General features: G+C 38.2%; 1 protein-coding gene across 3 annotated transcripts in view; it reads right to left on the minus strand.

Moving 5' to 3' along the window:
• Nucleotides 1-894: 894 nt before the first annotated feature.
• Nucleotides 895-13,518, minus strand: part of SIG2 (RNApolymerase sigma subunit 2) — a 32,648-nt gene continuing 20,024 nt past the window's right edge. For all 3 annotated transcript variants that reach the window (XM_089460571.1, XM_089460573.1, XM_089460572.1), the window contains 6 exons: nt 5,509-5,678; nt 4,572-5,213; nt 4,264-4,494; nt 3,951-4,091; nt 1,592-1,792; nt 895-1,464 (listed from right to left, as the gene is read on the minus strand). In XM_089460571.1, coding sequence (XP_089316697.1) covers nt 1,183-1,464; nt 1,592-1,792; nt 3,951-4,091; nt 4,264-4,494; nt 4,572-5,213; nt 5,509-5,678 — 1,667 coding nt within the window. In that variant the 3' untranslated portion in view covers nt 895-1,182. The remainder of the gene's footprint in view (nt 1,465-1,591; nt 1,793-3,950; nt 4,092-4,263; nt 4,495-4,571; nt 5,214-5,508; nt 5,679-13,518) is intronic.

Consider the following 13,518-nt stretch of genomic DNA (forward strand, 5'->3'; position numbering starts at 1 on the left):
AGTGGGCAGATGAAACCATTCTAGAAACACCGATACTGCAGAGGGAGATCAAGAAATTCAACCCAAACAGAATAACGACTCCATTGCTTTACTGGTTAAGAAAACTTGAGACCACTGGGAGAACACCACAAACGTGTTACACAAGCTCATGGCCCATGGCTCACCAAGTTGATTGAAGTGAACCAGATCATAGAATTGCAAGCAAAAGAAATCTTTACTCAATTGCTAATGGCATACACATGCCATCCACAAGGTTTCAATTCGTCCAGCACCTAGATCCATATCATACTCTCTGAGGCAATCTCACCTATAACATACATGAGCAAGGCATACTGATTAATATTTTCGAAGGCACATTTGTTTTCAATAATATCAAAAAATAATCATCTCTGGTTCAGACTCACTTCACTGTATAGACTTTGGGGACAAAATTTTGGGCTCTCTTCTGTGCCGTTGTCCTTTCCACCTGCAGAAGGAACTACAATAAGTGGCTGGGTATGATCCATACAAGGCTAACCACCCAAAGGGTTGAAATTTGGAGCCTAAGACACTAGAAAGCACACACTGAATAAATTCTAACAGGACATATTACATCTAGATTCAATATAGAAGCTTGAGCAAACACTTACCCTCATCCTCTTTTGACCCTAAGTTCATCCATGTATATATTGAATATTTTTTTCATAATAATGGAAGTTATTTAAAATTGAAAACGAAAAGAAAGGAAACAGCTGCCTGAATAATAGTTTCAGAAACATCATATAAACTCTGTTTCACATTATAGGACATTGGCATTGGTCATATGACAATATAACAATTTCGTCCTCAATAGGAACCAAGTAATATACAATCATACATTATTCTAATTTGGAAGTTAAGAAGTAGCTATATAAATTAAATTAAAAATGAGAACAATTGATATTGAATCGTTTCAACTTAGCTCTCAAGCACAATGGTAAATTCATACATTTAGCTCACGGACTTGCAATAAAATTAATTTTACAATCAGACATTCAATAGAGAGAACCAAAGAAGTATTCCAACTTTCTACCCACAAGTAATTTCCACTGCAAATGATTTTTTTTCTCCAAAGCAAATTTACCAGAGCGCTACGCATTTTTTGCAGTATTAAGCTAGCTGATTGCTGTAGCAAGCAGGTCTTCTGATGTTTATATTCGTCATTTAGATGTCTATATAATGCTTTAAATTTTGGGTTCTGCTGTTCTGTCGTAGCTTAATCATGGCTTTTACTTCTATCTGTCTGACCCTCTCTCTGCTGAGAGAGAAGTGGTCTCCAACCTCATGAAGAGATTTCATTCTGCCATCATCCAGCCCATAGCGTAATCTCAACACTTGTTTCTCCCTTGCTGTAAGAGTGTCTAGAACTTTATCAAGGTCTTTCTTTAATAGCTCCTTGCTAGCAATTATCTCAGTACTCTCAGAATCTGTATCTGCAACAATATCCTGAACATAATAATAACTACGATCATTTACAGAATATTATCACCAAGCAATGTGTCCTATTATAGAAATTATAATTAGAACTCGAATTGGAGTGTTTGACTAGTAACAAGATGTCAAGCTTTCCTACCGAGAACTTCTCATCCATGTCTTTCCGAACGGGTCTATCAAGGGATATCGGAGTTCTTGAACACCTAGTCACATGCCTCAGTCTTGACAGGGTCATTCCTGCTACCTCCGCAACTTCTTCTTTTGTAGGATCTCTTCTATGCTCCTGGTACAACAGCCTCCGTGACGCTCTTATTCGATTCATTGACTCAACAATGTGCACCTGCATAATTATTCATGAGGTGGGACATGTAATTTATGGTTATTCATCTTGTTCTATGACTCTTAACCTATGCCAGGTGGTTCATGCCCATGTTCAAATCCAACAAAATGAAATTCAGGAAAAATTCCACAGCGCAAAAACATATAAGAAATTTAACCATTAAGTTCAGCAAAGAGAATTCAGCTTATGCATTACATTTCAGAGTCGTGGCCATTAAATTCAGAATTAAGAGCATATTCAAATTTTAATTAACCTTTATTTCAAGATTCTAATATAGCCCATGGGGGCCAGCTCAATTGGCAATCACCGTACTATGAAGTATTATGTAAATAATGAGATTCAAAGTTCAATCCCTGTGGGTCAAACCAACCAAAAAAAAAATTCTAATATAAACAATTAAATTTTCGCACTGAGAAGTGAGGTGCATTCTACAACCCAGTATGAGGAAAATGTATAACATCCATGCCTAACACTGACCTCACAAATGGCATAACTTGACCCAATATAATAACTTTAAAAAAAATGGATAAAAAATGGAAAATAGAAGCCCTGAATGGATAATATGTGTAAGGTACGTGCTTATAAATCAAAAACCTGATTGTAAAAAAGAAAATTTCACAAAGGAATAGCAAGCATTAAAATTTAATACACACACACATGTACATCCACCTTAACTGGGAGCTTTAAGCATTAAGCAATTTGTATCTCAATTTCTTTTGATCCCTCTTAGAGTTTTACAGCTCCAGAGATAAGATGGATCTATGCTGGTAAATATCAGATGATAATCCTCTTATACTAGAATTTTGCATGAAACAAATTCCTTGCAATTAAATTTTCCGAATCTGGCAAATGTAATCACTAGTGGTTGAGATTCAACCTATTTTGGTTACTTTGAAAACAATAGTTGAATAGATTTGTTAAGAGGTATTAACCAGTGTTGTGAACATCTCGATACATCCCGATTTTATCTCGAAACCACAATTTTTTGGCCTAGCCGATGTTTGCCGATTTTTAAAAATATTTTTTATCTCTGTTACATGGGAACCGCTCCCAAGAGTTGGGAAACCCGTTCCAATGGTTCCCGCGCTCCCGGGAGCTTTGGAACTGTATGGGAACGTTCCCTTTTCAGCGGGAGCTCCAATGGGAGCTTGGGAAAGTTCCGGGAGCTTTGAACATTGTTTTATTTGGAGTTCCGGCATTCGCTGGGGTTGGGGAATACAAAGCCTGTAGAGAAATATGTTGAATTGCCCACAAAACATGAGCCTAAGTTGAAACCTTCACAAGAAGAAAGGCCGAAGACATCCTTTACACCGATATCCTTAATTGAGAAACTGGAGCAATCTCCTGATGGGTTAAGGAAGTGTGTGGCACCTCGACGTAAGGGTGATATCTGGGATGTCACGCTGATGAGTATTTCTTTTTTTGTTTATGTATATATATCGCAAAAGATTGTTTGTGCATATTGAATGTCCCAGTCAATGCTTAAACATTAGAGTTGCTTTACTTTTTCTCTTAAGAATAACTAGAGAAACATATGTAAAATTGTTCCTCTGTATTTTTAAGCCAGATTGTTTCAAAGACTCATCATGTGTCGTAATGAACTTGACATTTTAATATTTTATATATATAAAAGGGAGAGACTCAGAGAGAGAGACACCCAAAGAATATATTTATATATAAGAGAGATTATATATTTATTATTTATATATTTAAATTGATTTTAATATTTGAATATTTTGATTCAATATTAATTTTGATTATTATATAAATTATATAATTAAAAAAATATATATTTTTTTTTATTTTTTATTTTTTATTATATAATATTACTGCTCCCAATTAGCCGTTTCCTGTAAATTTTGGGGAAACCTCTAACAGTTCCCAACACCCGTACCCAAGTTCCCAACATTCCCAACGTTCCCACGTTCCGAAAACTCATGCAACGTAGATTTTTATGATATCTTAATTTTGCCGATGTTTGCCGATTTTTACAATTTTTTGGTTTTTCGGACCCTTGCCGATTTTATCCCGATGTCGATGTTCGCAACATTGGTATTAACTGTGCTCGTAAACATTCATGATGGATCACTGTGTAATCTGTGCAGGTAATCATCAAGGATTCCCAATAGAAATTATAAAAGAGATCAATAACACTTACAGGTAACCGGATTGTCCTTGACTGCTCTGTAAGTGCCTTTGTAATAGACTGTCTAATCCACCAGTAAGCATATGTAGAAAACTTAAATCCACGTGAATGATCAAACTTCTCAGCACTCCGCATGAGACCCATGCTTCCTGCCTGCAATCAAAATGACATGTTCAATTTAGATTTCTAAATTTCTGCTTGTTTCCGATTATTATTTATATGGAAAAAACAGAGTTGTAAAGGATTACAAAGAAGAGTTCACACATTTTATCTGATGTTGTCGTAGAACCGTACAGTCATTAGTGTTATAAACTTAAAAGCAAACCTGAATAAGGTCTTGTAGGCTCAATCCTCGGTTTTGATAATTTTTTGCAACAGATATAACCAGCCGAAGGTTGCAACTGATGATTTTATCAAATGAATCCCATCCCACCTGTAACCGCCTTTTCAAAGTCGTCTGGTCAATGCTCATAACTTCTGCCCATTGAGCTAGAGTTGGCTCTTTTCCAGTTTTCTCTTTATACTTTGCCCTGATTTTATCTAACTTGATAAGGTCCTACAAACAAAGAGAGAACTTCTCATAAATGTTTGCAGACTTAAGAGAGAAAATCAAGAAATTTCTGAAACAAATACCTGTATTCCTCGTGAAAGCTCTACTTCCTCACTTGCAGTTAAAAGTTTTGAACTGCTCGGGTCTCGCAACAGGCGGATCGAATCAGAAGCATGACGATTAGATGCAACAGCCTTTTTTACCTTCCGACTTGAACGGGTAGGCGAAATAGTAGAAGCCACAGTTGCAGCTTTCTCTGCTGCCCTTACTCTCCTAGCTCTCCTTTCCATTTGTCGACTAGATCTTGCCTTTATATTATATGTCTTCTGCAAAGGGGATACAGAAGAGTTGGCTGCATTTTGTTCAGAGATATTACACTCCCTTCCAAGTGCAGGTGTAGAACTGGTGGAGCTTGGAGATTGAGATTCACATTCCTCTTCTGAGTGAATTTCAAACAATTGAACTCTATTTGAGAAGTTCATATCTTCTAATCGTTCCATTTCAGTGAGTCTAGCCCTTTCAATCCTTAATAAGTCAGCCTCAGAAGGAACGTCCTTCAAGTACTCACTTTCTAATGGTGTTTGGCCTTCTGATAAAGCAACCACCTCTCTGGCAGCCTTCACAGCGGCCTTTGCTAAAGCCACAGCTTCTGCTGCTGCAGCTTCTATTCCAGCCATTTCACTCTGCAATAATGTTTCTGTTGCTATGGTTACCTCAATGCTAGGCTGAAAAGGCCCAAACAAAATGTCAAGCAATGAACCAGCAAAACTATTTGCATGCAATAACTGGAAAACATGAAACTAGCAAAACTCCATAAGAAATTGTTGGATTCATTTTTTTGTCTTCCACTTCCTACTTGCAAACTGCAAATCCTAAAGAAATGTGACTGCTTTGCGGTAGAAAATTGCTAAATGAAATGAGAATAGATTATTTACTAGACGAAAACAGGGATTCCTAGAGTCATTGAACTTCGTGCAATTAGAAAGTTCACAGAGCATTAGCAAGCATGACGATTCCGACCTTTGTCTGCTGGCTAATAGCCTCAGCGTTGTATTGTACATCTTCAATAATTGACAATGAGGAAGAATGAGCCTTCACAGCAGGTGCTTGAGCTTTTCTAGCAAAACTAGGAACAGCTGTCACTGTTAAAACTGTAGTTGTCTCACAACAAGAAGCTTCTCTGATCCTCACTGGGTTATGCCACAAAAATCACAATGTCAATCACCATCTGTAGCCCAACAATGGCCGGAGGATACTGTTCAACATTTCATTCAAGAAGACTACACAAATAAAATAAAACAAGTAAATTCTGCTGCTGTTGACTTAAATAATGTCCCATAAGTTACAGCCTTCACTACAAAAAAGCCAAACACCAGCCAAAGAAATGTATAATCCCTGGGAGTTAAACTAAACCACCTGCCAAAATGGTGTCAAGATAATAAAGAGAATGGTATTAAACTCCAAGCAGCCTACATATGGAAAACAAAGACTTCAATTCCAAATGAGATCCTCTGCAATGACAAAACTGCATACATGTTCAGGGGCTGGGCTGGTAATTAATAAAACGTGAAATATATCTTGATTAAGAATCAAGAAAGATCGACGTGTCCAGGAAAACTACCAGATCTACATGTTCAGAAAAACTACAAGCTTGTCATTTATGTTATTGCCAACAAAGACTGAAGAGTATAAAAGTTGACCAAATTCCATGTACTCTTGATGTTTGAAATGAGGCATAGCATAAAACATACAGAGTAATTGCAGTTTATAATCTCATTGAAGATATTTTTAGAAATTATTTCCATTGGCGAAGAGCCTAAATAAGAACTTAGAAGACGATGGAGTCTGAATGTGTAAAAAGCAGTATCACTCCTTCCCAAGCACTTTGCACTCAACCATATATTAATCTTGAAGAGAGACGAATGAATATTAAGACAACAGGTTTGATCTGTCATCCTGATTCCTAATAGGCTCAAATGATTTCACTGCTCAAACCAAAAAAATGGAAATCTTACCATTACTCTTTCATAAAGACAGATCAATGTTAGTAAATCTTATAAGCAGATTTAATGGAATTTGAAGATCAGATATAATCCAAGTTATTAGGCATAATATATGGCCGCTCTTGTCTAGTCAAAAAAGAGTTTTCAGATTTCCAACAATTAACTTGAATCTTAACAGATCCTACTATTAGATCAAACAGGTCATGAAGTATGCCAAACTGGAGATCAACTTATTGCGAAGAACATACAAGGTGTGCAGCCCTATTTTAATTTACGTACTCCAACAGGGTGCACCTGTCATGTGAGATTAGTCTGACCAATAAAAATATTATCATGACATTTAAAATATCAAATATCTCTGGTTAAACCATATGTTTATAAGTGCCAGGTGAAACATCATCATAGCTGATCAGAAAACTAAAGATAATGATGTTGGAATCCATGAGCAAACTCCAACGTATGCCATATCCATTCCAATCTTTTTGTCCATGTCCATGAACTAAGACATGAGAACTGTTAATTTTTCAATTTTTGGTAAAAAGACCTGCACTCCTACAAACCCTAGGGAGCTTTTAAAACTAAAAATCTCTCAAAACTGCAAATAAGAATGCTAGATATACAAACATATAGATGACTGAAAATATGAACAGCAAGCTAAGAATTGCAGTAATCAATCACTCCTCTGTCTCATTAACTCGTAAACAGAAAATTACACAACTCACTTGCTAATGGCTAGCAAACACCAAAACTGATGATGTAAGAGAGGAGAGACATCTCATTTTTGTAGAATAAGAAGAAAAGCTCTACAAGGGATATAGACCAACTCTGTGGTGCATCTAAGATTAGAAAAGCAACCCTAATTCTGCCTTGAACAGTGCACCCAAGTCTGCATGGTAAGTTGTCCAGGATAGAGCACCCCAACTGCTACGAAGCTGTGCGCTACCTAATTCTGGAAACTTATCGGCCATGTCTTTTTTCTAACAGCATTTAACTAAAGTGAAAAGGAAACTCTGCCATATGCCTGATATAATCTTGAAAGAGTGATCCTAAATCTGAAAAACAGTTCTAAAAATAGAAAAGAAATACTAAATCAGAATCTCTCTAAGGTTGCATCATGCATGCGTCCTCTACCACTCTGCTGTCTACATAATCAGCATTGCACCTCCTCAGTGCTACTGCACCCTCAACCACATCATCATCACTGCTGTACGGCTTTGCTGCTTGTCAACCTAAAGGAGAATCTGTCGTCTACTGCCGTGCTGAAGGGAAATATTTCTAAGCAACAATTACACACTGACACTCCCTATCTGCGAGGAAAACTTTCTCCACCAAGGCCAGTCTCTCCCTCAACATCTCAAACTTACCCTTTGGTGGAGGTTCAGTTAAAATATTTGCCACCTACATATCTGAAGAAACATGCTTGAGAACCACTGCTCCCTTGTGAATTCTGTCCATGAGAGAAAAGTACAAGATATCTATGTGCTTGGAGTGATCTTCAAAATCCGGATTCTTAGAGACTCTAATGCAACTCTAATTGGCATAATAAACAATTATAGGCTCCAACATTTGATCAGTCACCTCTGCAGTCAACTTGTAGAACCAGGGTACAAGCCATGAATGCACATCTGAGAATCACCAAGAAGGCTCTAAGCCCTCTCTAGCTAGCTGCAATAACACTTGTTAGTCCATGCATTCATCAACCATTCAATAACTTATCAAAACATGTCAAGAGCCATAGATAGAATACATCATATAACCAGCAAATAACTAGCATAGAAGCCATGGCAAATCAACCATAACATCACCATCATAATAAATACATATGCTCATAGATCAGAATAGGAAAATATCTCATATTAACATATGAAAATGCCAACCAAGTCAGGGACTTCCACGTACCACCCGACCATAGATTGGGCTTAACCAAATCTCTCTTTCAGCCAATCACCCCCGCGCCATATTCCAAGCATGAATTTGGGATCTCATGGAACAAACCAAAACAAAATCAAACCAGGGCTTCTAGAGGCCAAACCACTTCAACCCTCAACCACAGTGATTCCACCTCTACGGTCCAAAAATCACTAACATCAACCAGATCGGTCTCTACTCGAGTTGTCCAGGGCTCAAGGAACTAGTAACTCAACCCACAACCTTCCAGGGCTCATCAACCATTCAATAACTTATCAAAACATGTCAAGAGACATAGATAGAATACATCATATACCCAGCAAATAACTAGCATAGAAACCATGGCAAATCAACCATAACATCACCATCATAATAAATACATATGCTCATAGATCACAATAGGAAAATATCTCATATTAACATATGAAAATGCCAACCAAATCAGGGGCTTCCATGTACCACCCGACCATAGATTGGGCTTAACCAAATCTCTCTTTCAGCCAATCACCCCCGCGCCATATTCCAAGCATGAATTTGGGATCTCATGGGATAAACCAAGACAAAATCAAACCAGGGCTTCCACAGGCCAAACCACTTTAACCCTCAACCACAGTGATTCCACCTCTACAGTCCGAAAATCACTAATATCAACCAGAATCTGAATACCCCAGGAAGATACACTTACGACTTCTTGCACCAAGTTTGTTTCTATGTACCTTTGGTATCAAGGCATAACAGGTGGAACCAAAGACCCTCAGATGCTTTATCGAAAGAATGTGCCCATACCACATTTCATAAAGAGTCTTGTTTCTAATAGCATTAGATGGACATCTATTCTTTATATATACAGCACATAGAACTGCATCAGCCCAAAACATCATTTTTACATTTTTGAAGAACAGCATGGAGCATACCATATTTAAGATTGTCCTACTCATTCTCTCAACTACTCCGTTCTATTGGGGATTATAAGGCACAGTTGTTTGATGTTTGATCCCATGTTGGCGAAAATAGTTTTCAAATTCATTTGAAGCGTATTCTTTTCCATTATCAGTGTGAATGGAGCCAATATGAGATTGTGCACCATTTTCAATCCATGCATGAAAGTTCTTGAATGTTTGAAAAGCATTAGATTTGTTCTTCTATAAATAAACCCAACACATTCTGGTGTAGTCATCAATAAATGTCATCATAAATTTATTTCCATTTGCAGAAGAGATAGGCATTGGGCCACATAAATCTGAATGAATGAGTTCAAGTTTTCTATGTGCTCTGGAGTGTGAATCATGAAAGGACTGTTTGCTATGCTTTCCTAGAATGCAAGCATCACATTGCTTAAGTTTCCTAGGAATTGTAGGCAAACCAGTAACACCATTTTTCTTCAACAAGCGGAGGTTGTCATAGTTCAAGTGTCCAAATCTAGCATGCCATAATAAACTTGATGGAAATGTACCTTCTTCATAATGAGAATTGTATGAGAAATGTTGTGCACGAGCAGAGGTACCCTGCAGCTTAAGAAGCCTTTCTTCTTCTATTCATGTCATGACAAGTGAGTGGTCAAATGCTTTTCTCACCTCAAGCTTGCCATCAAACATATGAATGGAGTGACCTTGCTGGCGGATGTGGACCAAGGACAGCAAGTTTCTCCTCAGCTGTGGGAGATATAGAACATGATGCAGAAGAAAGTCTGGAAGACCAGGCAATTTAAGCCTGATTGTGCCAAGCCCTGATGGCTTGAGTTTTGATTGGTTTGCAAAGTATACTACTCCATCAACATTGTCAGTAAATTCTTCAAAAAAATCTTTTCTATGAGTCATGTGGCAAGTTGCTCCTGAATCAAGCAACCAATCATTTTTCGAAGAAGCAAGTGAAGCATTAAATAAGTCTTCATTTACTCCAATATTACATTGTGCCACAACATAATGAGCGGATTCAGGTGCTTTACCTTTGTCTATGTCATTAGTTTTACCTTTGGGTTGGTTTCTTTGCTGCTCAATTTTGTCCCAAGGTAACTTGCATGTGGAGGCATCATGTGATCCATTTCTTTTGCAACGTATGCAGTGCAAATCTGACTTTTCTCCTTGAGAGTGTCTGCCCCCCTGCCTCTGAAATATCTTCCTCTTCCTCTTCGACCACCTCTTCCTCTGGAAGAATCTTGGGCAAGATTCTTTTCTTTATGAGCAAGGCACACAACCTTTTCAGAAGATTTAGGGGTTGTCTTCTTCCCAAAAGCTTTCTCTCTTTCAACAATTTTTTTCAAAAGGGAGTCAAAGGTAATATCTTTGAAATTTCCATTTGCTTGCAATGACTCAAGATAATTGGAGTAAGTAGGATAAAGTGCCTTGAGAAAAGCGGCCAGAGGAATATCCAATTCAACCTTAGTGACTTTGATATCATGCATTATAGATTTTACTTCGGATGCAAGAGCAAGAAGATCATTATTTTGTAATTCAAGGGTGAAGAATTTAATCATGAGTTGAACAACTTCAAGTGTAGAGTGTGAGTCATAGAGTTCTTTCAGCTTTTGTAAGGCTTCGAATGCATTTGAAAATGGCGAAATGTGTCGACTCACCTCTTCACTTACTGATGTTGCAATCAATGCATAGGCTTTGTTGTTCTTATTTTCCCAAATGGCGAGCTCCTTGTCTGAGGTAGGCTGGACTGGCACTTCGTCTCCTTCTCCAACACACACTCCTTTCCATAGCTCATTAAAAATGAGAGTGTGTTGGATTTTTCGCGACCATTCAGGATAATTCTCCTTTCCATTGAGAACTACTCCCACAATAGATATAATTGAATGCATATCGTTATACCAACAACGTTCAACTTAACAACATTCAACGTTCACCTGAATATCAGAGTCTGACTGTAGATGTAGTTCTTTTTTTGCTTTGTATGGCAGAGATGAACGACGGAGATGAGTGGAGGAGATGAACGGAGGAGATGAGTGGAGGAGATGAATGGAGGATGGCCGTCGATGGTAAGCGATCAACGGTTATCGCAAGCAAAACAAGTCGGGGCGATAAACACGGCTAAAGGCGATTTCGTGTTACAAGCGGGATTTCAGGCAAATAAAAAATGGTATGTGGTATTGAGAGGGAGCGCCCGATTCCACTAAGTGATTGACACGTAGCGACTAGGGGAGAGAGAAAAATCATTCCTATCGGGCGGGTAACTCTCGTGCAACTAATGCACCCGAAATCGCTATAAACCGTCGGATTTTGAGGTGATGATCAACGGTGGAGATTAAAAGGCACTTTTTGGGTGGGTAACCGCCGTGCAAGTGGTCCCCCCCGAAATCAATGTCAGCCGTCGGATCTGGAGGTTGAGATCAACGGTGGAGAACGAGCCAGATAAAGTGAAACCTCGGGAACTGTGTCTGAGCGGGTTTAATGAAGGGTATGATCGCATCGCAAACATGCAGCGGTATTGATCGAGGCAAGAGATTTGCGATATGCGATTAAAAAGCGGACCCGACAATATTTATATATATGGGTTTATAATACTTGAGATCCGGCTCAAGGGAATACGAAAAAGGATATATGTGAATACAAAAAAGGATATATGGTTCTTCAATGCGAAAGGGTATATATACCATACTCAGAGCAAGAGGAAATCCAAGTCATTACAGCACCTTCGGCTTCAACAGCTAGCTCCAATGCAACACACTTCAACGAATGTATTAAACAATAAATGAGATTTCGCAAGGATTTGACAGAGATGTCAGCCTGCAAAAGATGAAAAACAAAGGCAAAATAGAATAGGAGTTACAAATTAAAAGGAAGCCAAAAAATGGCGCCTGCTCTGATACCATGTCAGACCAGGAGGTAACTCCTCAAATTAAAACTCATATTATTCATTTAGGTTGTTCATTATTATATACAAGAGGGAGTGATTGTTCGGTTCATCTCCCGATGACTCTCTATCTTCTCTATTATTTATTTACATTAATTACAATTGTACACCCAATCCCTCTGATTAGGTGTCAACAAATGTAGCTATTACAAAATGAAGGTACCTTTCTGTGTAGAGGTGAAGGTGAATGTCAAGCCATATGCGAGAGAAGTCAATGCCATGAAATTGAACCAGTGGCTACAATAGATGAAGGTGTGCTTCAACATATACAAAGTCATCATGAACCAAAGGATTGCATTTGCGCAGTTGAAGCTTGAAGTCCATGCTTTTCCATGGTGGGAGAACAATATAGTAGGTAGAGCACTAGAAAACGGGCTATTGGTGATCGCCTGGGAGGTGTTCAAGGACATGATCTGTAATACTCTAGGTTTTCATTCCTAATTTTATAATGTATATTTGTACATGATGAAAGGTTGGAGAGCCATGTGCATGGTACCAACTATTATTAATAAACACATCACACATCATCAACTGTAGACAAACAAGGACAAGAGTATAGGGGGTGGCTATGACACCAAGAGAGGATGGAAGCTAGAGATGCTAAACCTTTTTATTTATTTTTTATTATACCTATATTTGAATTAGTTGAGAAATAAGTGGGTATGTGAGCTTCTTGTGTCATTTTGAGAGCATGTACATTTAACCTTACCTTTTATTTGGGGGGAGGGCGGGTTTGGGGGTTCCTCATTAATTATTCTCATTCACCTTGTGGTTCTTTTTTTAGAGAAGAGTTCTATTGTTGAGAGCCAATGTTTGTGGTTTTGTGAGTTAATACTTGTTATTCCAACATGAGAAGATGCTTAAGTGCATGTATGCATTGGCATTATTGGTGAATCTGTCCATGGATGAGAGTCTTTGGAGCTTTTCGCATTCAGATTTCTTCACTAGTAGCATTGGAGCCTTGGAGGGTAATGGAATAGCTTCAGGCACTGCATTGCAGAGAAAGGGATTCCTTTTCTTGGGTTATGCAAGCTGAAGGGGAAAGAGAGCTGGAATTTGAGATTGTCATAGGACTGGTTGACTAATTGTAACAACTGTGATTGTTGTGTGTCTGTGAACAGAAAAATCCCGTGAGCTAACTGTCTGTGAGTGATAGAGTTGGCCTAGGCACCAATCCTTGTGGAATCATAGTGTTAGCTCGGGGGTGGTCTGTTGTAGAGATTAAATGTGCAACATAGCATATAACCCAATCATATATCCATGG

The sequence above is a fragment of the Pinus tabuliformis genome, chromosome 7 (assembly GCF_031772625.1).
Source record: "Pinus tabuliformis cultivar Carrire ecotype Pingquan chromosome 7, CPIR1, whole genome shotgun sequence".
Lineage (NCBI taxonomy): Eukaryota > Viridiplantae > Streptophyta > Pinopsida > Pinales > Pinaceae > Pinus > Pinus tabuliformis.